The following is a 26,731-nucleotide window of genomic DNA, read 5'->3' on the forward strand; positions in this document are numbered from 1 at the left end:
ACACTGCAAACCCATCTATATTTGCCTAAAGAGATGTAGCTATCACATAATCTAACACCAAGTTTACAACACCTTGTGTAGCCTAAAAAATAAAAATAATAAAATTAAAAAATGTAAATGAATAAAACGTTGTGAAGCTTATACGGTGGTTATACATTTTAACAGCTTTTTTGTTTGTGCATTCATATATAGAGGAAATGTTTGGTAGTAGACAGTCAGCTCTGATAGGATTTTTGCTTTAGAATTTGTGAATTTAAAATGTAGTGAAAATAATAAGCAAATTAATGAACTATAACTGCGACTGCGAACAGATATGCATGTCATGTCAGTGAATCCAAACTCATTTTTCCAAAAATAACTCAATTACTCCACAGTTTTGTACGTCGGCTTAATATTGGGCGGTGCGAATGACGTCAGAGATCAATGACAAATCCCTACGCAGCAGAGCGCCAAATTTCTCACAGCGTAGAAAACATGGCGGAGAAAGACGCAGAACTTGGATTCAAAAAGGTAGAAGAAAAGCGCTGCTTTGATTATGGTTGTTTATACTCACTAGGTTTTCCCCGTGGTTAAATAAAAACGAATATTGCTTCTTCTTTGTCGCTGAATTGCATGTATTTGCTCTCATTAAACATTCACGCCGTCGCTGACCCTGTCAACAGAGCACATCAATTCTTCATCAGACGATACAACTTTGCTAAGATATTATTCAGTGAATTAACAATACAACGCTATGTATGCCGAATGAAAGAACTGTTAATAATGATGCAAAACAGTGTTCTATAGTCTATACTATACGTACTATTACGGGAACACTAGCGTTAGTACTTTCTCCCATTACATTGTCGTTTTCCCAAAGGCAGTTTGGAATAAGGAAGCCACGTAGAACATCAGCAAGTTATAAGACAAAAGCAGTAAAATGTTATCTAGAGGGCTTTTGCAAATGTAGAGAAGGAGATAAGTATTTTTTAACCTGTGTTCATGTCTATACACAACAAGGTCTGTGCACTCTTAACTAAATGTTTTAGTTGAGTGTGACTTTAGCGTATTTAGTTTTCGTCATTGATAAACATAGATCATCATCCTAAAGGGAAAATATTTCCTTTGGCAACTTACTCTTTAGAGCAGGGGTGGCCAACCAGTTAGGTATAAAGAGCCACAAAAAAAACCTGCACCATAGCAAAAAGCCACACAACACATGCACGTCCACACTACAACAGCAACAGTGTCTTCCAGATCTAATGACGGTTATAATACATAGCAGTTTTCATAGTTTTTTTTCTCACTTAGATTGACTCAGTGGGAAACCTGACAGTCTTTGTTATCCAAAATCCTTTTCAGGTCTTGCTTGAACTCGGTTGTGGCCACTCGACGAACTCTCTCACTCATTTGTCACTAAAGGGGCTTTCAAACAATCTGATTCAGCAGTGAAAGGGTTAACGAGGAAGGTGCTCTGTGGCCGCTGTTTTTCCTCAGGTTGCAGAATCTGTCCTCAAAACTCTGCTGCATTATTTTCCATTTTAAAATAATTGGCAAATGTATTGGCAGATGCATTCAAATGTGTTTTTTTTTTACTTATCTGAAATACTGTATGTTTCAGAAAAGTTAAAAACAACAATCAACCAATGACACAGCCCCCAGCCACACAGGAAGAGCCTCACAGGAGCAGGCAAAGAGCCGCATACGGCTCAAGAGCCACAGGTTCGCCACCCCTGCTTTAGAGAAAAAAAAACTATTGAGGGTCTGTCTCATACACTGTACATTACAATGTTCTCTAATCTCCCAATTAACAGGAGACAGTAAGCAAACTCTTGTCAAGTTCCTTCAAGGAGGACAAAACCAGATGTGAGTTTGATCAATATTGTGTTGATATAAGTCACATATCCAAAACGCGTTTTATTTGTGATTCTACAGCTCAACAAATCTCACTCTGTTACAGTAAGTGGTGATGCTGCGCTGCTCATGGCAGAGTTGCTAAAAGTATTTGTCCAAGGTAAGGAGTTCTGTTGGCTATAGTTGTATACAGATCACTTAATGATGACCCTTAATGTGTTATCTTATCTCCAGAGGCTGCTGTGAGATCACAAAAACAAGCTGAGTCTGAGGACTGCGACCAAGTAGACATCGAGCACTTTGAAAAGATCCTGCCTCAGCTGGTGCGTAGCTCAAAGTTGGGGTTTTAATGTGTTATTCAACAGCCATAAATTAAAATCATAAGGCTGCTTTAGGGATGTGATCCAGGAAATTGTATTTTTCATGTTGGGCTCCTGAATTCTGAATTGTTTCTGTGATGCACACTCAGGCTGGATCATTCAGATTATATTGTTTATCTGTGCAACTATCATGCACTTTATACATTATTTCATCTGCTGCCTGTTACAGCTAATCATAAGAACAAGTACAGTATAGGGCATTCCATGCGATCATCACTGACCCAGTATTGTTAAATTTTTTCTTTTTGGATTTTAGTTAGTATTCTTTATATTGTTGATAAAGTTTAGTAGATTTTGTCTATACATCTCAGCCATAACTCTTGTTCTTGGTGAATGTGGCTCAGGCATATGAGAGATTCAGTGCCTACAGGCGTCAAATCCATTTTTCTGAAACCCCATGCTGGACCGGCTTAAACGGCTAGTAGTTTGTTTGTTATATAAAATGCTGGTCAAACATAAAAAGCAAATTGGACATAAGACATTATCAATGCACACAAGTTCCATTTCCAATTTAAATCTCACAGTTTTCATTTCTTTTCCAATGCAGCTGCTGGACTTCTAGCACAGTGATGCCACAAGATGGAGCCAGAGTGTTGCCTGTGCGTTCCTGCTTTAATCCTACAACTTCAATTCCAACATGTTTATTTTTTCTGTATAACTGCAATTTCATAATCACTCAAATTTGAGATTACATTAAGATTCTCATTCTGTATGTATTTGAGTTGTGTGATTTAAAGTAGAAATCAGTGGTGCTGTCCACATGCCTCCATGCCACCACCAATAAGGCCCACCTGTGCTCCTCCGTGCAACAACAGGTGCTTCCAGCATGCTCCATAGTGCCCTTCATCAAAGCCTCCTGGAGCAGTTGGAAGCAATTAGAGTAATAAGGGGAGCAGCCAGTCCCTTAGATGATGACAAGTGCCAGGAAAAAAGGAGTAACCCCTCTGGCCACTTTGAAGTTCCCTCTTGCTGTCCTGCGATGTTTAGTTAGAGGTGGGGGGAAGGGCAAAGGGGACCTCTGGCACAGGGGGAAAGTTGAATGGGAGTGTGCGTGCACGAATGTGTGCACGTGTTAGCCAAACAAGGCCAGAGACCACACGCATAGATATTCTGTTTGAAAGGGACCATAACAAAACACCTTGGAACATGGTCCAAGAAGAGCAGGGTGTAATTCTGAAGGTAAATAAACAAAAGAGGCGAGTAGTAGAGGTGCTTTCTCTCCTTTCATCACAGCAGAGGAGGTAATGTGGGGTTTTCTAACCCAAGTGCCTCAGATGGTTTTCCACCAGTGGTGTATTTGACCAACATGTCTTCACCATGAGTCAGCATAGCTTTACAACACCTTACACTATTTATTTGTTTGGCTCTTGAGTGACTCACTACACTTACAATTGCTGCTCACATAGAGCTGGAAGCAACTTAGGCTAAAGTCAAGAGTCCAGGCTCAGATAGGTGCGGCACATTTTCAGTAGGGCCCAGACTGGATTTGTGTTTCCCAGGAGAAACTTCCACAGCAGGCCTTCAGGAGAAGGTGTGTTTGGGTTGGTTGAAGATTATTGTAGTGATGCCGTGACCATTATTGCCAAAACATAACTTTGTGAAGTAAATCGTTTGTTGGGTTTATAAACAGTCATTCGCAGCAGCAAGTCCTGCCCCTTAGTTCTGAGTAGTAAACTGCAGATCCACCGCTTTGACAACCTGTTCACTCAGATGAGATGATTTTATTACCAGATATGACACCAAATAATCTTGCTAAAAGAGTACAATACATCCTTACTTATTACCACGGTAAGAAACAAATTAGTAAAAGGTGTATTTTTGTATACTGTGGCCTTTCTGGAGGTTTATTAGCGATAAAATGGATCTCCAGCTGTCAATCCTTGCAGATTAAATAAAAATGACTGTTGGTTCTCTCTTCTTTTCCACAATGAGTTGTTGGAAGGTCTGTCCTGAAGTAGTGAACTACTGTACAACTTTTCTCTGTATGCATCTTAGTGGAACAAATTACATCTGAAGGCAGTATTATTAAACATTTGAAAGCAGTTAGGACAAGAATGGGGAGGGGCACTGAAGAGAGTAATGAGTTAAAGCTTTTCTTGATCATACATTAAAGGCAGGGAGTGTCGACAGCCAGTCGAGACGCTCTGGAGTGAGAAGCTTTTCCCAGGAGGAACAGACTGATCTGTCTCCAGCCTTCTGGCTGGTCTTTGGACAGCGCTGCACATGGGAGAAGGCCCTCATCACTTGAAGATATCTGCCTGATTGTAGCCATCAATATCAATACTGATTTTATGGAAGCACCAGCAATTGCCAGGATGATCATTTATGATAAAATAAAACTAAAGGCATGTATAAATTTGGAGAATACCTGTCCATTTTTTTGGCTGTGAGTCTGTTCCCGAGACTGATAAGGTTTCGTCTAACAGTAACCATGGTTTAGGGTGACGTCTGGGGTGGAGTTGTCTGCATCGGTCTTGAGAGTCCCTGTGAGGGTCTGTTAGGATTATGTCAGATTTCGCTTCATAATTCCTGACTCACTAGTCTGTGGTTGTTTTTTCTGTTAGAATGACACAGCTTCTCCCATCTCTCCAACTTTCTGTCATCTCAAAGCCCTTTTCTTCTCGGGGCCAAAACTAGGGTCATGCCTATGACAAGTGATCATAATACACCCATATCCATGACTGTTGGATCTTCTGCAATGGCTGTAACAACATGCAAGCAAGCAAAATCCAAAAGTGATGAGCTACATACAAGTTTATAGGCTTATATGACACATAAAACATTCACTTTTACCATGAATGTGTACATAAAAAAACATTTACTGTACCATATACATCATTTTGCTCTTTTTATCTGACAGACCTTGTACTTTTTTGAATCTGGGTAAAATATTTGTTTGATAGTATGACATCTGGCAAAGATAAATAAGCAATAAGCAAATGTATAATTGTTGCAAAGACAGGATGACAGGAAATCTTAATCCACAAAGAAGCTACAGGTGTCATCTGCTATTAGTGCTAATTTACCCCAAACATTTAAAAACATATGTTTGTGAGTACTTACATAATAAATATATGATGCCATGCATTATCCTTGCAAGTGAAAACTTTGGTAATAAATATGATTTTTTTCTTCTGAAGAAATCTGTTCTCGGATGTTTGTGTGCATGTATGTGCTTGCATGCTTGTTGTGCTTGATCTGGGCCTGTGATGTATTAGTGCCTGAGGAGACAAGAGGCCCTTGTGGCCCCCTCATGGGCATGGAGCTGTATAACCATGGAGGAATGCTGCAGGGGACACAGAGCGAGTGCATTCCTCTTAGATGCTCCACACGCAACTCACGCACACATGAAAGGTTACAAACATTTAGAGCGCTGTCAAAAAACCAAAAAACCTGGTCGCAGACGTTTGGTGTGCACACGTTTTGCAGAAAGCTTGCGTGTGTGGAGAGAATGCAAATACAGAGGCAGCATCTCTGTTGACTGTATATACTGCTGTGACATGCGGGTTTCCTGGAGGCCCCGGGCCTCTCTGAGGGGCCTGGGGTCCTAAGGCTAAGCTTTGTTAAGGAGCCACGGGGCCCACGCTGGGGATGATTAGAACATACCTGGCAGTTTGAGCCACTAGGGCGCTCTTCTGGGATCACTTCTAACTGGTTGTGGCGCTTGGCTGTTAGTCTGAGGCTGGAGATGGTCTGCTGCTGTGTTCTGCATATCGGTCGGGGCTTTGGTAGCCACAGGGGGCGGAAAGGATTCTTCCGGAACCAGTGAGGTGGATGATAAGGTCAAAGACCTTGGCATGCAGCTGAAGAGTGAAAAGGGAGCAAGAGAGATGTACAATTAGGCCCACAGCTGGGTTATTTCTGGAGCCCTGTACTACTACCTTAACTACATTACCCTCCTCTTCCACCCCAAGTCCCCTCTACTCTCTGTCTCCACCTCCCGCCTTTGTGTGGTAGCCTACATGGTCAGGGCATAGGCAATAACAAAAGAGTAATCCCCTTACATAACACTGTACGAAACAAGACCATTCAATTAATTTTGGGAGCGTCTAAAAATAAAGAAGCAGTTAGGTCGAGGTGACGTCAAAAGGGGTGTGTGTGTGTGGTGGGAGGTGGACCTCAAATGAGCCGCCGAGACCTGACTGGACCGGAGGTCAGCGGAGCACTCTATTTTTAGGTCCCATTAAAAGCAGTGGTTTAAAATTAGTCCAGCATTAACCCTCACAAGATCTGGCAGTCGCGCTTAGAGAAGCTGTGAACTTGAAGGTCACGCACTTGGAATGATGAAAGGGCCGATGTTTGATGATATTTAAAAAGGAGCAAGTAATGACCGAAAATCTCTTTAGCTTGTTGGCAGGTAGCACAGTGTGAGGTTGGCCTTTGTGAGACTTGTTAAAGGGCTTCATTAGCAGACATGTGAAGGCATCGGCGACGGGCTAATATTAACTGCAATAACACCGTACAAATTGTTTGGACAAAAGTGGTAAACTGGGACAAACTGCTGCCTGTCTTTAATGTCAAATGTAAGCGTTGTTGGAGAAAAGACCATCAGGCTTATGTTAGAAGTTTTTAGCATCAGCACAGCTTTGCATCATATTGCCTCTCTCAGTGTATGTAGTTAAAACAAATATCAAGCCTGAAGGAGGCCAGTGAAAACAAGAGTTAAGGGTACTGGGTCAAAACAAGTCTGTCTTCCAAGTTCCCTCCATAGGGCAGCATGGTGTCCTCACAGTGGTCAGGGGCACCGGAACTCTAAATTAGCCCTGGTGAGTCAACAGGGCTCATGTCAGATTGTAGGAGAGGTCAGGGTGTAAGGGCCAGAGGTCAGGATGCAGTGTTTGTCCTCGTATTTAACAGCTTCCTGTCTGCTGTGTTGTGCAAACCTCAATGGTAATCCCTTGTGATTCAGGTTCAAAGCAAAGGGATTGCTTCACTCTCTGGTACAGGTATGGGACTCATCACTCCATCGGTCCACCACTTTGATCCAGACGGAAATACTCCCCAACTAAGGGATGGATTGGCACGAAATTTCGTACGGGCATTTATGGCCCCCAGAGGATGAATCCTTCTGGTTTTTGTGATCCCCTGACTTTTTCTCTAGAAGCACCATGAGGTTGACATTTTTGGATTTTAATGACACATACCTTGACAACTATTAGATGGATTGTCATGACATTTGGTACAAATATTCATGTTGCTGAGAGGATGAATCCTACCAACTTTGGCGATGCCATGACATTTCTCCTAGCTTAAGCACAGGTGTATTCAAAACCATTAATAATGGCTGCATTCCACTTAGGAGAGGCCCTGGTATTGTGCTTGCTGACTCACTGAAATAGCTTACTGGGACACTTGATGGAATTGAGCCATCGTTAAGGTTATCAATTTCAGCTGTGCTTTTCCTACAATGACAAGTCAAAATGTCTGCTGTGAAAAAGGTCCATACCTTCTGAACATCAGTATGTTAAAATTAGCCATGCTAGCGTTAGTTAAAGCTTTAGTGCCCAACTTTTTTTTAATGAATGTCCGTTACATTCAAGCCATTGCCAAATGAGTTGCTACAAAGCTAATCAAGACTGTTAGCTCCACAAAACTCTCTCTGTATTTCTCAGTATTGCTGTTTAGAAACTGGTGTTGTCCGGCGACTTTTGCACGCAGAAAATCGTGCGAAGATAATTACCTCTTCTGAAGAGTCCATCATTTTTTTTTTATCCTCCGTGTCCTCCTTGGTTACAAGCAACTACGTGGAGGAGGGGTGGGGGTGGTGCGCGATCACGTAAGGCTTGTGTCATGTGGATGCGCCACCAGTTTTGTTGTCATTACTTAGAATTCCTCATGGGGGAGACAGAAACTACGCACTATAGCTTTAAGCTCAAAGCACTGCTGTGTCAATGTACAATCTCCCGCTAGCATCGCTGTTCCAGTGGCTCTAATAATACAGTTTAATGCAGGATGATAGTAAACGTGATTGATCAGATCAGGTAGTCGTTCTGGCCTTCTAATCTAAAAAATCTGCTTGAAATATGTAAGATCTGTAGCAGCAAAGTTCACTATCAAAATTTATTTGACAGCGATTTACTTCAAACAAATCCTGAACCACAACCTTTGAGATTTCGAGGTCTGCCCTTAATAATTGATTTGATCTTTGACATGAATTTTTCATTTGAAAATATATAACAAGTTGCACCGATGCTCCTGCTCACCCTCAGACTTTGAAGGTGCACCTGTTTCTGCACATATGTAGTTTTGTAGTGCTAGAGGGAAGGTGAAACTTCAGGGTCAATAGGAGACACAGCAGGGTGCTGCGCTGCAAGGTATCTCTTTTTCTGGAAGAGCCAATTCAGGCTCTTTTTGTTTCTCTGACATGAAAACAGGGCAACCAGCTTGTCTTGACATTAAACTGGAAATAAACCAGAGCTGCTGCAAACACGCTGGACTGGAGCAGCAGAAAGGGGACGGAGTTGATGCACAGTTTGACATCACACACGGGGAGCTTGGATGATGTATGGCTACTGCTGTAGGGGACAGTTGGCTCACATGGTTTGATTTTTGCTCTTTGTGAGAATTTCTAACAATCAAATACAGAAGACGAGGGTGTCAACACAGGATGATCTCTGACCTTTGAAGGCAAGTGAATTGCACAAACCTTCTCCCTTAAATGTTCACCTTCATCCGACGGAGAGGAGAGGGCAATACTTGTTTCCAGACATAAAATGTAAACCCCTCTCCAAAAACAGCAAAGGAGCAGATCCACTCACAATGAGCTGTAATTTAAAAAACGCCTCTCCTGGAAAAACAACAATAAATTTAAAGGGGCTTCAAAGGGGCCGCTGGTGCTATTACTTTTCTGTACATAAAACAAAGCACCAGTATGTTCTTAAACCACTCAATCGCTCACCCTGCGATGAAACACACTGAGAAGGAGACTGAGAGAGATGTAGCAGGCAAAGGAAACAGAGACTCCTTTCACTTTATGTGCAGAGGCTTTTATGGTCTCTGACTAAGGGACTGTTGGCTAAACAGTGGTTTAGGGTTAGGGATAGGTTTGTCAGTCAGTCTTATTATGGTGATAGTTTCAACAGAGCTCCATGTTTCTCAGCATGGTCTAAATCAGTCTTTTTCGGGTGCTAAATGGCCCCGGGGTATAGGTGCCTAACTTGGGCTGAAAGCTAATCTTCTGTCATATATAAGAGCGTCAGAATTGATTGGATTGATACACTACACTGGCTGAGGAGCTTCATCAGTGGGAGGGCAATATTCAGCATCCTGATCCTGTCAAGAGGCAAAGCTGTGACATGTCTGAGTGCCCAAAGAGAAAAGGTCAGGTGTCCCCCAGTTCCTCTCCCATTTCCCCCCCCATCCAGCACTGATCCTGCTAACAATCAGCACCACGGAGCTACTGAAACCAGGGTCACTGAGCCGTGGAGCTGCGTGGGAGTGAGGACTTAGTTGACTTACAATTGCTGCTTGACAGGGGAACTCAGACACAATTTTACAAAGAAGAAAACCGGCAATTTAGTGTGGCATTTCAGTGTATGAGGTATCCCAGATTACCAAAGCCGATTATATCAACACCGTATAGATCTAACCACATAACCACACAGTATAATCCCATGTACCCTCCCCTATGGCACCTATTGTAAATAAAAACTGAACTGAAATCAAATGTGTAGCAGCAGCAGGAGTGACAATTCTACTGAAATGTGCTTTTGATTAAAGTCTCTAAAGTGAGCTGCTGGTTTCTATTTTCTGGGCTGGATGAAGACCTTCCCATAAGAAAAAAAACTTTCAACAGAGACATAGTTCAGAGTGATGATATGAAATGTATTAACTACAAAAGAAACGATCCACAGAGCAAAGATAGATAGGAAGAATGCTTTTAATCAATCATCGTTGGGACGCACATTTGTCAAAAACACTAGGGCTGCTAGTTATTATTGACTGATGTATTGACCATTTTTTTCAATTAATTCATTCATTATTTAGTCACCATAATTGCAGAGTAGCACAGCACACGTTGACCTGACCCAAAGTGATGCTTTCTAAATCAACCATCAAAAACTCATTAAAACTGTATATGTCAATATCATAACTAATAATGTTTTTGTCTGATAAAACTGCTCTTGTGAGAAAGAAATAAATCAAATATTAATTCAGTGTCAAAAAGAGGTGTTTCAGGCTCAACAGCAGACGGATTTCCATCCCGCTGAGGTTATGGGAAAAAGTTACACATAGGCTATTTTATGAACTCGTATCCCAGGGTGTTGAGCTGCTGACCCAGGTGGAGAAAGCACAGAAAGGACAGAACGTAACACGCACTGTGCTTTTGAGGTTATGAAACCTTGTGTTTGCTGACAGCAGCCTATCTCCTTCCTTCATCTTTCTCAGTTGAAGAAATATTGTCACAATATGAAAAGGAAGGTCAGATGCTCAGCAACAATGTAAAAACAGCAGCCATCAGAGCAATTCTCTTCTTTTATTCTCGAGAGAGGAAGCAGAGCTTGTTCATCCACAGCTGAGTAAACTACTTAAGTCTATCTTATATAACTGAAGACATGATTTTTGAAATGCAAAAACCTCAAAATGTGGTAATGATAGAGATAGCCAAACATAGCCACGTTTGATTGCCAGACTTCCTTTTGTTATTTCACTGTGCGTTTGAAGTTTTGAGAGAGTGCGTGAAATCTTAGAGAACTGTCTTCGGTTTCTGCACTTTCTCTGAATCAAAAACTGGTGATAAAATCTGCTGGACAGGATTCACAGAGGAGTAAGCTTTGACAACACACTATGCGACTACCAAATACTGTACAGGCAGCCAGTCTTGCCTTGTCTTTCCTCTGAATCTCTAATTGTCCCCTCAAACCAGCTGTGTTAAACCTGTCCACAATAAGATAAGCTGTGGGTCTGTTTCCTGTGCCGCCTATAAATATGGCCTAATCACCCTCAAGTGGAGCTGGTAGGACAGATTTTACAGTTGCATCCCTCCACCATGCTGAAGTTCATATTGATGGTTGACAGACTGTTTACACTGTCTTCATTCATCTGTGCTATGACCATTCCCAATTGGATCCATTTGCCAACCCGAGTCTGGTGGTTTACATAGCGGAGTAAGTTTACATGCAAATAAATAAAAAGTGAAGATGTATGTCCACAAGTAACCCATGGAGCAGCGGGGCCTGGCGGGTACGAGATCTAAACAGACCCTGATGACTGTATATGTGGAGTGAGTTAAACAAGTGACACAGAACGTTATGCTTTGATCTGCTAATTATAGTGGAAAACAACCTGGCAACAAAACTGCTGTGATCAGTTTGACTTCATTACCTGAATTTTCCACCTTGCAAACAACTAAAACGGTCCAAGACATACATGTGGAGGTCCAGCAGGTGAAGCTCTTTGTTCTAGATGATTTTTCAATTAAAGTGTTTACAGAATCACAAACAAATCTACAATGATTCCTGAAAACACATAGTCTCAAGACTTTTTTGGCCACTTGGGGGCAGCAGAAACAAGTTGTGGTGATATTGTGAACTTGTTAGCAAACAGATGTTTATTCACATATCCAGCAGTTATGGAGCAACATTATCATTCATTTGGAGTAATGTTTTTGGTTTTGTATCTTTGTATCTGGCGAAGTACAATGTTCACTCTCTTTTAGCTCTTTTTGTTTTCTACAAACTCATTAGAGTATACATATCTGGCTTTTTAGCTAATAAAAGATCCACTATGTTCACCAGCTAGTCGCTTGACTGTCTGCTGTTTGGTGCTGAGCGGGTAGTGTACAGTGAGTTTTTAGAGATTCACAGCTGCCTGCTGTGGCTGAAAACGATGGGATGAGAGCAGTGAGAGTGAACCAAAACAGTAGCCAGACAGCTAAACAATGAGCTTACTATAAAAGCTCCATAAATCAGAGGTAGGAGCTGCAGATTCAGGTGATAATTCCCTGTAGGTTCACTGCAACAAACAACCCCTTTCTGAATGCTCTTGCTGCATTGTTTTTACATTGTCATGATATTCTGTTATTGTAAAAATATCAGTTACAGATGCTTTAACGCTGTTATTGTGCATTTAAATGCTGAATAAAGGTTACACAGGGTTACACAAAGTGTATCTTTCCTCCAATGGCAAAGACAACTTTCAATTACTGTTGAGCTGCCATTTTTATCTTACAAAGCCTTTGTGCTCCTCAAAGGCATTAATACCTGCACCTTGGTGATGCCTTTAATTGCCATTTACCATTAAGCTGGCTGAACAATGAAGCCCAGGCTGAGGGGATGTTGTCAGGTTTAATGAGGCCCTCGGTAAAAGAGTGCTGCTGTGTCGGCACCACCAAAGGCTGCTTCCTGAATTCACCTCCAGTGGACCAGAGTGGTCCTGCAGGGATTTGATGGGCTGAGGGAGCACAGACTGTCTCTCCCCCACTGTGGGGGTGTGAGGGGCTGCAGTAGCATCAGTAGCCCTTGCTGTGCATGGCTAGGCGGGCAGAAAGCACAGAGTGGAAGAGGTTATAACCGCAGCGCCACAGACTGCAGTGCCACAGTGGCATTGTAACACGGCATGCAGCAGTGATCAGAAGAAAATTTTACAAGGTGCAACAGCCGCTGGTGGTATTTCACATCACCTGACTACAAAGAGCAAAATATGGGCCTTTTTGTCCCATTGGTCGACTTAAAGAATGAGAACATTCAGTGCCAATAAAGGCATGAACAAACATGGCCGCAAATAGACATATGGAGACAATGGCATGTAGCACAAAGGGGAACAGAGCCAAGAAAGAAAAGCAATGACAACTGTGAACTCCTGGCCCATATTTAAGAGGGGTACATGGTTCATAGTTTCACATGGAGTCCTCCGCCTCCAAACCCCATTCCAGTAACTTTGATTCTTTATTCATCCCCCCCCCAAACCCCACCCCCCTCCGAGCCCCCCACCAACCCCATCCTTAAATCCAGCTGATGGAGGCTCTTTTGTCCACCAGCACCCAGGCAACAACATCAAAGGGCTGCTGTGTGTAAATGCAAAGTGCCTGAAAAACAAAACAAAACAGAAAAATAAAGAAGTCCCAGAGGGGATGGGAGATGTCTACAGCAGCACACCGGAGGGGGAAGGAAAAAGAGCTGCTATGTACAGGAGGAAATAAAGAAACAGGGAGAGGGGGAAAGAAAAAAAAACTAAGAAAAAGAAACTAAGAAAGAAAAAAAGAAAGAATGAAAGAAAGAAAGCACACCCTTACTTGCTCAGTAGCAGTCATTTGTAAGACATTCATCATCATTTACTAAATACACAAAGGTGTGGGTTGGGTCATTCTTGGTTTAATGACAACAATAAACGAATGACATTAGACTTTGTATGAGACCATTATGACACTTTCTTTGTGCTGGATCATCAAAGCCCATTAGGGGACAGTGAAAGGCCTTCCATTGCCGTTCATGACCACTTCCTCATTTACTGACAGATGAATTGGAGGTTTGATGGATTGTTGTGCAAGACAATGTCGTGCTTTTGGACTGAATGCTTTGCTTTGATCTCACTGGACGCCCTTGAAGCTTCAACAACAGCTGATATGTTAACAACCGGTCTGGTTATTCTAGCTCTATTCTCCACCTACTGCCCTGCCAGTCAGAGCCATGAGGGAAAGGGGACGGTGGGAAGGGGAGATAAAAGCCTTTTATCTCTGCCCCCATGTGGGGCTCCTGTAGAGTCACGCTTGGCGTGGCGGCATGCCTTGTCTCGTACCGACAAAGTACCCGCCAGTGACACGCTGACTGCAGAGCCTGGCACCAGGTCTCCAGCCAGCACAGAGCAAACCCTCTATTCAGCAGAATGAAGGAAACACAACTACATCGGGCCTACAGTTTATAATTAAAAGTCTTTAGCCTCAAAGAGCACAGCATCTCCATCTTAATGGTAGGCTTCCATCTGAGGCATTGGTTTAATACTTACTCTGTGTCCCATCAGATAGTGATGTGGACAGAGGAGGAAGAGAGACATTAGGACTACAAAGAACACATGTGTCCCATCCGGGATTAGGGGTTCACTCTTCCCTCAGTAGCCTAATTGCTGGATTGGCCAGATCAAAATCACTTCATTGAGATCAAGGCCACTGTCTTCCTCTTCTCTCACTACTCTTCTCTGCTCTGTTGCACAATAACTCAACAAAAGCAGCGACAAACCAAGGGGGGGAGTGCAGAAGTCGTGGAGCAAAGATGAATGTAGTTCATGTTTAGAGAGCATGTTGTGTGATTAAGGGAAGCCCACATCAAACATTGTGGCTTAGGAAAACCACCAGTTGAAAAACAAGATGCTTCTTCAGTGCAGAGCGGCGCAGACTGGAGATGCTGTTGTTCAGAAGGCAGACCAGCCCAAACCAACCCGCCTGTCTGTCTCTTGAGACAAACAGGGAAACACGAGACATCATAGATTCGTAGAGGAACTTGGAAGTCATTATGAGTGAGAGGGCAGGATAAGCGACAGATTTTCAATTCGGAGTAGCAAACACAACAGGTTATAAAGATGTAAACATGCAGGGAATTTGAAGGATTAGTTATTACTATCTCAGATTATACTCTTAATCTACAACTAACTCTCCATAACCTGTAAACATTATATCAAATGGGCACACATGGCTACATCAGTTATTTTTGATGTATTAATAAAAAATATTCAGACATGGAGATAAAACAGAATGGAGAATGAAACCAATCAACTTTAACCATCACCCACTTCAGCTGCTTGTATGTATGGATAAGAAAATGCTACTAGAAAAAGTTGAAAATACATTATTTGTAAAATAGGCATATGAATGTGAGACATTTTAACAGTCATTGTTGTTCGGCATAACATTCCTATACGTTTGGACAAAACCTTGAGGCTCTCGTAGGTTCTGTCATGTATTAGTGGAAAACGCTGAATGAAAATGATGGATAACACCCCCTTTCCCCACAGAGAAAACCTCTCTGGACAGAAGAACAGCAATATTGTGGCCACATGTGTGAGCTTGTTTACTTACGCTTGGCTTTTAACTACAGGAGTCTCATGATTTAAACAACATAACAGACTAAATTATTAGCATGTTACCACACTAAACACATTTTACCCCTTTGATTGGAACAGGAGAAAGTGTGCATGTGTCGACCAACATCAATGGGCATCCGGGTAGATTAACACACGGACACCGCAAGACGTCTCTCTCCTGCTGTCTCACACACACAGAACACACACAGGACTCGACAATCTTTTAGGTAAAGTTTATTTGTAAAACCCTAATCATGGCAATTTCCCCTTGAAATAATAAACTTTCAACTTTATTCCATCTCCTGTCCTTGCCAGCACCACATCAAACAAATCCTAAGGTCAACAAGGGTCAGCGAAAGGATCTGGATAATGATGAGGCTCAAAGAAAAAGATTGAGGGTGCTGAAAGAGAGATGGTTAAAGAAGGGGAGGGGAGCTGATGGGAACAGAAGAAAGGATGGGGCTGGTGGGGAGAGAGAAGGTGCAAAGGCTAGGATTTGTAATGACAGGCCCCTGAATACATTGTTGCACAAATAAACAGGCCTTCTGCAGGCTCCCTGGAATCCAGCTGTGGTGCAGGAGAGGAAAGCTTTCATTTCAGGGGGCTGAGGTCGAGCCAGGCAAGGGATGGAATGAGGCCTGGTTGTCTACCTGCACCGTTTCCTTGCATCTCTGTCAGCAAGTCAATGAAGACGGGAACGGGGCAACATCTAATTTGATAAGCTTGTTGAGTACATGCCATTTCCTGCACTTACAGGCTACCTTGAAAAGCCGTCAGAATGTCGACTAATAACTGTCAATCTCAGAGAGCTACAGAGAGGAGCTGTTTAGGTTGAAAAGAGAAAGGATGCTGGATATCTGTGCTTTTTGATGATGATGAGGGGCCATCTGTATGGGGCCAGATAGTGTTGGAGGAAAGAGGCAGAGAAAGACAAGGTTCAGATGCCCTGGAGCCACATCTGCAATCGTCTTTCCTTCACCTCCGACCATTACAAGGTCCTGGTCCTCTCTTCTCTCTGTGTCCTGCAGCTATCAAGGCCCACATCAAGGCATGCCCCTGCCAAATGTATGCCCCCCCATTAAGGGGCCATCATCAGATAAACAAGATAAACAAGTCAAATTCCTGGCAGGACTGATCAAAGGACTCAATGTTAACCCCATGGCCAATTTCAAGTAGGCAGAAAAATCAAACACAGATGAGGTCACATGGAAATGGGGAAGAGGCTAATCCATTGTCCCTTTATGGGCACAGAAAGCAAAACGGACAGTGAGGGTTTTGAAAACAAGGGGGGGGGGGTGTCTCAATGCAAGGATCTCAATTAGATCCTTGCATGTTGTTATCCCCAAGGAATTGCAGCCTTACCTTCACAGTAAAAACAAACTTCCTGCCAGACTTGCAAGGACAGGTGTACCTGTTCACCACCACACATCAAGAAAAACATAGACGGTATTTAGCAAAAAACAGTGAATCCTTCAGATACGTCTTGGAGGTTATACCAAGGGCAGCAATCCAAGTTGTAAAAGTCATCTTGGCTACTGATCTGGGACTTGGCTAAAGTAGTCTACTAGAATGATACATACGCACCCCTCTGCTTTCTCTTAATTTCCTCGGTAGATAGTTGTGTCATCTAGGCCAAACACTTGCGTATATGGTGGTATTTCATGAATCTTTTCCCAAAGCTCCGGTGTGGTCTTTCGTCTGTTAATCATCTCTTCACTGAATGCCCAAACTCTTCCCAGACGTACACGTCAAACAAAATGAATGGTTGAAAGACAAAATCTTGCCAAGTATGCATACATGGATACACTTTTCTGATTTATTTTCATATTTCTACTCCCAGACATTTGAACAAACATCAAATACAAAAGATTTTGGGATAGACTCACTGAAGATGAGAAACCAAAACTGGTAAATTAACAAAACAAATGCCGAACTCTTCTTGACTTCAAGGTAGGACAGAGAGATGATGCCTGTTTTTGCTCATGTAATCAGCTTATTCACATTCACACAGGAGAGAAAAAGGAAATTCCATTTGCTCTCTCTCTCAAGAGGGCTATATTGAATTGTAATCAAAAGATTATCCCAGAATAATCAAACGGCCCCCCATGGGACCACCCACAGAGAGTAAAGAGAAACATGAGACTGGCCACATGCTCTGTTTTTCACCAAGACCTCTATGGCACCGCCAATACAGGAAGGAGTAAGAAGAAGGACAGAAGGTTTTTTGTCCCAACACTTTTGAAATGTGGCCCTTTCTTGTGAATGGCATTGTCTTTGTATTGGTTGACTGATGGAAGCATCTCAATAACAAACGGCGGCACTTGTAGTGTCATCAGTCTGAATTCATCATTTCAAAGCACATCAGAGATATTAATTCTACGTTATAGTTAGGTCCTGCTCCCACAACCTACTGCATGTCATTGTTTTGGTTGCTGGCTTATCACATAATGGGAACAGCTTTACTCCCAAATGATCCTGATAATGACAGGCCCGGTCTATATTTAGCTCTTGTCTCTCTGACAGACCTCTTGACTGTCGTAGCTGTAAGGGAGAGCCATAAACAAAGCTGGCAGAGTTTAGACAAGCACGTGATGACTGCACTTCGCCGCCTAAGGTACGATCCATGGAGTCCAGAGACAGAGAGGGTTGGAGGGATACGTGAAGGGCTGCACCACAAGAAGTTTACAGACACCACCACCACAGACTCTGGTTAATGCTTGTGGTTCATCTCAGGGCTTTGACTGACAAAAAAGTCCTGCAAAAGATGAGGGGAGGCTCCGTCAGTAGCCTGTGGGATGCCTGTGAGGATGAGAGGCCAACCAATTCGGGTGTCGCTATGAGGAAATGTTTTCCAACAGGAAAAAGTCACTGTCAAGGGATGACATTAGCGTGTGCTTTGGGATCACATAAGAAGAAAATGTTAGCACATTAAGAATAACGTCTCTTCTTAGTCTAGGGTGTTGGGTGGAGGTGGTAGTTGGTGGGTACAGGGTAGACAGACCCCACCCAATTTTTCAATCCTGGCTAATTAAAGGACCACAAGTCATCCATGGAGATTTCATGGGTTCAAAGAGACCTGGGTGTCTTCTGCTGTAATTTCAAATTACTGATTTCTGTTATTAATTATACATCTTAAGTGCCTTTGAAGAATGCTATCCTTCATCAGGAAGACATAATGTCTGGCACACACAAAAAAAGACCTAAGAAAGCAAAGAGGCTTCAATTCATTGGATCCGATGAATCAGAGCTTCCAGGAAAATCAGCAGTGTCTTATTGTATTATTATTATTTTTCTTTCTTGGATTTTCTTTTTTTTTTTTTAGCAAAACACCAGTGTCTGACGTCAGTGTATCATTGTCATTTTGAAAGTAGTCTTGGAAGCAGAGCAGGGGTTGTGTTTAAACTCTGAGAGCTGCCCTGGAGCTGTACTTTGAGGAAGAAACCACGGAACCACAGATAATGCTTTACAGTCCACTAGTCTCAACTACTGTCATCAGATTTTCACTTTGTAAGACACTTGAAAACGATTGTCGTTCCAGTTTCCTTCAAAACAAAGGGCATTGCGCTGATGTCAAACTTAAGACAATCGAAGAGCTGTGGAGGAAACATGTTTAAAAAGTTGCTGATGATTATTTTAGAGATCAAATCGAAGAAAATGAAATGGATAAGGAAGGACTTTGGAAGGGCCGCAAGTAAAGAATAATAAGAATAAAGAATTCTCTCATCAAGAGAAGACATTTCTGACACTGTCCTTACTGTTGGGATCATCTACAGTCATCTGGGCAGAGTTTATGGACAGAAAACAAAAGCATCATATAGTCAGGCACACAATAAAAATGAAACCACCTCTGTTGACTGGTTGAAGACGAGGAAGGCACGAGACACAGGTTCAAACACTGCAGAGTCTCTTCCTTGTCTACTTTCCACTGGTGTAAAGACTTTTCAGGAGACAGGGGAAGGCATCTCCCTTTCATCCTTCACCACAGACAAACATAGACATATAAAAACATCCATGTTGAAAAGTGGCAATAGTCCTTTTAATTCCAGACAAACCCAATGTGAAGAACTTAATTACAGAACGGGGGCAACCCAGCCCTTTTGAAAATTACACTTACAGTAAGACCTTTGAAGCAAATACTTCCTTTATCCTATTTTTTCTTTTGTTCAATGTTTTGTCTCTTGTAAAGCATGCCATTGACTACTGTGGTTTCTAGTGGGTCTCTGTCTTTTCTCGTCTGTCTCCATCTCTGTCAGGCATTCTCTCATCAAAGGCCTATCTCTTTGACACGCATTGGAGAGCAAACATATTTAAGACCCCAGTTAGTGTGTTGATTTTAGGCACATTCTTTACATAATCAATCACCAATCCAAGATTCTGATTTAAGAATATTTCACAAAATAATCAAACTTACTACTTACTTTTAAATCAACCTGCTATCAAACAAATACGTTAATCCTAAATGATATTGCTTTTCCCCGTGGCCTTGACATTGACTCAGCCATTGATGGTTGTGTGTCAGACTGTGCTTAGAGGGGAAGTATTTGGTGTGAGTGAGGATTTTATAGCCTGCTAGTTTCCAACTGCCAACACAAATAACACGATCAACTATTGAAGCAACACAAACATGTGGTAAATAATCCCACCACACTCAGGTAAAACAACTTCAAAAGGGAAGTGTGATCCCATGACATAATGCCCAGAAATGAAAAACAGACCATTCGATTTTGGTTGACAAGAATTCTGTTCATACCTTTCTGTTGAGTGTGGGTGTCTGATACAAGTTAAAGATTTCCTCTGCATTAGCTCATTAGTTTAACCAAGTAAAGGTAAAGCTTTGCGGTTGAACGGGACCAGGAGGCCTGGCACCAATCCTCTACCTAAAGCCATGGCAGTAAAGTGAGAGAGGTGTGTTGTTTCACTCTCATCTTTCTCTCAGGCGGGCATAGGTGATGCTCTGCCAGGTCTAAGCTACAGTGTTGGGTTCGGCAGTAAATCAGCTTGGTTTCTGATGATCAAAAGCTTGTCGTTATTTCCCGCGCTTTCATGTAATCTCATAAAAGGCCGACCGCTCTGATGGACTGAGACTGCCTGCCAAGCCAGCCGGGCCTCCCATGCTGGCATCCCAGTGCTGGTTTGTTCCTGAAAATCAGAGCGGAGGAAAACAAAACAAGGCAGCATGAAGAGCATCCCTATGATTGAAAGTACAACATATTAGGGCCACTTTCTTTTGTCATTATGCACACAGGGGGAGGGGGTGGGGGTGGGGGGGTGGGGGGGGGCGGTGGGGGGTGTATGCAGATGCAGATTCTTTTAAGGTAATGTTATTGATCCTTAAATGAAATATTTCACCATACATACACAAGCTTTGGATAAAGGAGGCTTTATGCTTCCATCTGAGAGTTTTGCATTGAGCAAATAATTTAGGAAGTTAAGTTTTATTCTAGTTAAACCTAAAATTTGCATGTGAAAAATAGGTGGCAGAAAGAAGAGATGAAGCGTCTTGGTGGAAGACTAATAAAATGTCTGAAACCACCGCGCCTCAGAACGAAAGAGACAAACATCAAAGTCAATAGACTGGCTGTTTGATCTCCCCAATTTTTTCCTCTCTTTTTAACATCACTCTGACCCGTTTACACTCTGGTCTTCATTATCCTCCTCTGCCCTTAAAATCATTTGAAATCTATCAGGGTCTGACATGAGAAGGGAGAAGATTTCAGCTTAGAGGGAGATGGGGCAATGACCACTCCGATACACAACATTTACCAGCCAATATCACTTCATCTCCTACCAAATTGCACATCTTATGTGGGATCTTGCGTCGCTTTGAACGAAACGGTTGGTAGTTGTAATGGATGTTCTGTTCTCAACCTCCAGGGAGGTTTATGGCTCGCTTTCTGTCAAATGGGAAAGAGGGAGATAAAACGCTAACACACAGACACCCACTCTCTCCTCAAATAAAATAAATCAATAACCATAAAAAGGCAGCTATTAAAGTGTTGGATAGCTACACATTAGGAGTAAAAGTAGGATCTTGGCTGATGTGTAAAGGCTTTCAAATACGTGCAGGCTGCACACATTACTGATAAATGGATGGTGGGTGCTGGTGCGGTTGGGATGTATCAAACATGTGCTGGTAAGCTAATAAAGGCCAAAACTTTTAACAGCTGCAGGACAACTCATTCAAAGTTTTCTGCAATTTGGCCAGCTTGGGCAGGATAGTGGGAGCATCAATGTTACACGTCCTCCATTGAAATATTTTCCTTGGCATTAAGTATACCTAAACTAAATGTGTCTGGATATCTGCCTGTGGTTATAACAGAATGTGCGTTATGTTTCCGTATCAGTGTCATTTTTGTGTTTTTTTTATGTTTTAGTATGTCGGCATATGTGCGTGTATACGAAGCCTCAAAGAGACAAGGCTACTTGTGCCCATGGCGTCTGGTAGAGCTCGTGACTGGGCCTGTTTAACTCCACTAACAGAGCACCGTTCCACAAAGCCCATCACGCAACCCACAGATGTCCCACAGGACAGACAGTACTGAGCCGCAACCAACAAGAAGCAGTAATAACCCCCAAGCCCACACACCCATGCGCGCGCGCACGCACACACACACACACACACACACACACACACACACACACACACACACACAAACAAGAAAACAAAACGAACCCCTTTGTTTGTTTGTGCGGGTTACATTACATTATAGATTTTAACAACATTTTTTTTCTGGACACAGTGCCCCCATTTCACTGGATGATCTATTTAACTGTTTTCATAGGGACTGATCGTTAAAAGTAGTTCTAAACAATGAATTCATTAATTTGGCTTAAATGCAAAAAAGTCAAAAACTAATGTTTAAAGATGGCCATTCAGTTTAGACTTCAGGCATAAAAAGACGGGTCAATGCTTTTGATGAAAGCCTGAAAATTGCAGTGTAATTATTCAGTATTTATGGGGTAATTACACAATAAATATGGGGTACAATGATATGGTTATGTGGGAACAAAAGAGTCTCAAAACAAACGTATAAAAGACAGGAAGACATTACAGGGCATTGTAATGAACTGGTAAATTAGTTATGGGGTACAGAAACATCACTGAGCTACAAAGCAAAACAATACAAAAAAACTGGTAACTAGCTTAGTGTATTGGCTACCACCTTACACTCTTTGAATAGAACACACACCCACAAGCCTTATTTATTGTACCTATAAGGTAAGTACAACAAATCTAACGCTGGTGGGAGTGATTGCAGTTTTATAACAATATAATGTTTTTTATAACAATCCTCTTTTTTTCTTTTTGGGGAAATTTGTTCATTGAATCCTCTACATCATCAAACATGTGGAAAGTGCCTCTATAAAAACAAGTGGATTTGGGCTTGAGGGCATTTGGAGCAGTGGCGATAATATTTCAATGAAAATTGACAAATTTCGGGCACGACTTTAAACCTATATTGTGTAATTTTTTGAGTTGATTCTTAGCAAAAAAACCTTTGTTCTTTCACAAATATGTACTCATTCATGTGTAATTACTTCCACCAACTAATCAAAGTATTCTCGTAAGCATAGAATCTTCACATTCAGAATCATTCAGAATACATAGGAGCGACTCGCTCGAATGACGGCAGCCATGTAGCACCTCCATCTTTAAAATACATTAGCCAAAGAGGGACATACCTCCGCATTTCGCCCTCTTACACATATTGGCACTGTGACGAATGCCAGGGGGAGATTACTCGCCAGGTAAGTGAAAAAGAGAATTAAAACGACAACGCGACAGGCAAAGCAACAAGACCAAAGTTAATATTGGAGTGGCTAGAACAGCTGCGTGTAAACGATGGAGAGAGCTAATTTCGGGTTCGGCCACCGTAGGAGGAAGGGCTAGAAAGTAATATTCAGTTGGTTGTCATATACAATTTCACCGTTAGATGGGAGAAATTCTTACACAATGTAGCTTTAAAGAAAAAAACGTAGGAAAATATTTTAGTGAAGTCCTCAGAGGCAAAGGTTAAATCAAGCTCTTTTTTGGTGTCTTTACATTCACAGTTAGGCTGTTTTCTAGAGTTGCCTGGGTCTGACATGCAACTTGGACTCTGAGTTCAAAGCCTCCAAAATAAAAATATAAATACAAAACCATTAGCCAGCTTGTTTTCTTTAGTTAAAATTTCAAACACACTGCGGAGTGGATCATGTTTTCAGTCCCCTCTTGATTGTTAATGTTGTTTTTCAGATGGTCCTGAGGCAAACTGCAGTGCCACAGCTGGAAAGTCCTCAGCACCCTTAAAAAAAACGTCTGTACAAACACACCCGAATCCGACAGAACACAACCTCCTTTGGCCTGCTAGCTGCCCACTAAGATGGCAATTTGCATTTGACCCTCAGCACAGCGGAGCCACAAACGGGTTGAACATATACAAACCCAGAGGTGGTGACATCACAGAGGAGAAATAGCAGTCAACGCCCCTGGAATAATTTTATCGGATATACCATTCTCAACATGGGGGGGGGGGGGGGGAACAGCCATTTTTATTAGAGACACTAAGAAGTTTATAAACAGAGCCACTTGACACAGTGAACTTACTTACACTAATTCAGGGGTGATCTTCTGTGTAGACAGAATACCACTTCATTAAACAAACCAAGACCTCAAAGAGTAACAAGCTCTTGGACATGCATACCACAGAGAGAGAGAGAGAGCAACCCGGATCATCTAGCCACATGAGACAGTAACAGGCTGTCTGTCCCAGAGGTTATTACAATTCCAAACATTTATTGGAAGGAAATCAAAAATTGTGTCTTTTTTGTCTTTCCTTCTTACTTCTGCCCACAAAATTACATTCAAGCAATAAAAAACTGTTTATATGTTAGGTATATAAATGCTTAGGAATAGCACTTTGAGACTATTTCTAAACCCGCTTGGAGATGAAATAACATCATAAAAAGACACATGAATCAGTAAAAATAATGCTCAGAAGGAACATAAAACCTTCCACTGTTTTAAGTAGCTATTATAAAAGGCACAGACAGCTGTCAGGAGAACAATTCGATGTGTGTGACCGCAGCGCGAGCTTGACCGGAATAGCCCGGAAAAGCATAATGAAGCACTGGCTTCAGCAGCATGAAGGCATGCATGACAAAATCTGTAAAAAGTGAGGAAAGATACTACGATTATGGTCTGGTCAGCTAACTTCGAAAAGGGGGTATTTTTGTCAGTGAAGGCATCAATCTTCTGAAGTTCAATCATTCACTAAAGCCTTTCCTCTCAGCTAATAGAAACAGGACAATATAAACAGTCATATTAAAGGAATAATTTAACATTTTGGGAAATACACTCATTTGCTTTCTTGCTAGGAATTAGATGAGAAGATGAATACCACTCTCATGGCTGTATGATAAATATGAAGCCAGCTGCTGGTTAGCTTAGCTAAGCATAAAGACTGGAAACAGGGGGAAACAGCTAGCCTGGCTTTACTCAAAGATAACAAAAATCTGTCTACCAGTAACTCTTTAGCTCACAAAATACATGTTTATATATCGGTTGTTTATTCTGCATAAAAATTGAAGTATAAAAACGACAATTCGCTGCTTCATGGGGGGGGGGTCATGTGTCCAACTATCGAGTCACATTGAGCAGTTGTCAGGCAACCAGCGACACTCCAGGAAGTTACTGGTCCCAGAAAATAAACAGTCCGGCACAAAACTTTCCATAAATAGCTTTTACACTTTGTTTTTCTATTGATTAACCCTTGTGTTGATTTCGGGTCACATTGACTCGTTTTCAATTTGTGTTTTATATCAGAAAATATGGGACGTAGGAATAAGTGCTGAAAATATGTAGAAGAAAAATGTAACAATTTAAAACGTTGGAAAAACTTATTAAAAAATTAGTGAGCTTTAGAGGTGCTGGTAGGCAAATTTGTTTCCGATGAACAGACCCAGGCTAGCTGTTTCCCCCCATTTCCATGTTTTTATGCTAAGCTAAGCTAACATGTGACATGTGAGTGGTATTGAACTTCCCATCAAGTGTAATTCCCAAAATGTCACACTAATCATTGAATGCTGAGTCTTCTTAGGTTAACATATATTTTTATAGCAACAGCAGTGTCAAACAAAAATTATCTTCATGTCATCTGATATGGGACAAGTCACCAGATTTGTTAAGACACCTGCTCGACTGAAATGCATTTGCAGTGTAATGCTTTGCTCTGTGTTGTAACCAGTTTTAGTCCAGTCTGACCAGTGAAACACTGGACACTGAAAAAGGATTTCATCTGATCCAATCAAAGACAAGAAACAGATGATCAGTGAGTGACACCACTGCGGAGGAAAAACAGACCTTCTCTCACTTCAAAGAGCCAGGGGGATGCTTTAAAAAAAATCACACCGGCAATAAACTACAACAGAAGTTCACCGCTTTTCCAATACATGAAAGGGATTTCTAAAGTTACGTCTCCTCAAGTGGTTCACTCTCTTACTCTACCCCTAAACAAAGTTCATATCAGTGGAGGGCTGGTGCATGGCGCTGAGGCTGTTTACGTGGGAGGTGTTGCCATGGAAGCGGTCAAATTATTTACATTTCAAAGACAGAGGACAACACGCTGCTGTTTAATGTAAGGAAGGAAGAAAGAGAAGGCCTTGATTCTAAAACGACGCCACTCACAAATCACTGTAACAACTTAAGATGATTTCTATGAATGGAGGGCTTACTTTGGGATGTCTTTTATCCTGTTACACCTCGGTTAAAATGACAAATATACAGAGGACGATTGTAACCAGTAGACTTTACCTTGGCATGAGGGCAAATTACATCTGCAGCTGAAACCCTCGTCCTTTGCATGACTAATTGAAGTAATTACATAAGGGAGATGAAAGGGGTGCCCTGTCCTGTCAACTAAACAAGTGCATCATGTGAACTCTTCACTTACTCCAAAAGGATAAATATGAAAACAAAGACACCACCGACACAGCTGTAGAATTACACATAGTGTGCACAGAGCAAAGAAAGACAAAATGTGTCACCTGGAGGAAGTCGTCCAGCAGGTTGTCAAAGTCTGACCCTCCTGTCGTGAAAGGACACGACGGGCAGATCACATGAAGGGTACTGACAAGACAAAAGAGAGACAAGAAGACTTGAAATGCTGGCAGACTGTTGTCATTTCACTCTGTCTCTTACTTTACAAGCGAAGCTGCTGCTTACATTATGTATCAGGAGTGCTGACAGGCAACAGGGTGGTACGGACAAACAGGAGCAGGTCGAGAAGGTGACAGGTGACGGAGTCTGTAGTCGATAGCTGTGACTGAAATTAGAGCAGAATCCTGAGCAGTTGCAGCTCCCTCCTGAGGTAGCTGTTTGGAACAGCATATTTGCTTGACACATTCCATATTTTCTATTTCATTTGAGATTCAGCATCAGGACATTACCAAGGACGGTTAACAAGGAACTTGCAGACACGTTTATTAAGACAGTCTGTGTTTTGATGTGACTAATGTGCTGCAGG

At 42.0% G+C, this 26,731-nt stretch overlaps 1 protein-coding gene and 1 long non-coding RNA gene across 2 annotated transcripts; one reads left to right on the plus strand and one right to left on the minus strand.

Moving 5' to 3' along the window:
* The first annotated feature begins 390 nt into the window (after window positions 1-390).
* On the plus strand, window positions 391-3,966 carry cenpx (centromere protein X). The gene is made up of 5 exons (XM_031312953.2): window positions 391-510; window positions 1,794-1,845; window positions 1,940-1,993; window positions 2,068-2,156; window positions 2,761-3,966. Exons 1-5 carry the CDS (start codon window positions 424-426, stop codon window positions 2,773-2,775), a joined length of 297 nt encoding a protein of 98 aa, XP_031168813.1. The 5' UTR covers window positions 391-423; the 3' UTR covers window positions 2,776-3,966.
* On the minus strand, window positions 3,955-26,591 carry LOC116059700. Its single transcript, XR_004107353.2, has 4 exons — window positions 26,431-26,591; window positions 26,253-26,334; window positions 5,820-6,016; window positions 3,955-4,915 (listed from the first exon to the last, which is right to left on the minus strand). It is a non-coding gene; the product is annotated as an uncharacterized LOC116059700 (long non-coding RNA).
* Window positions 26,592-26,731: the final 140 nt, after the last annotated feature.

The sequence above is a fragment of the Sander lucioperca genome, chromosome 21 (assembly GCF_008315115.2).
Source record: "Sander lucioperca isolate FBNREF2018 chromosome 21, SLUC_FBN_1.2, whole genome shotgun sequence".
In the NCBI taxonomy this organism is placed as follows: domain Eukaryota; kingdom Metazoa; phylum Chordata; class Actinopteri; order Perciformes; family Percidae; genus Sander; species Sander lucioperca.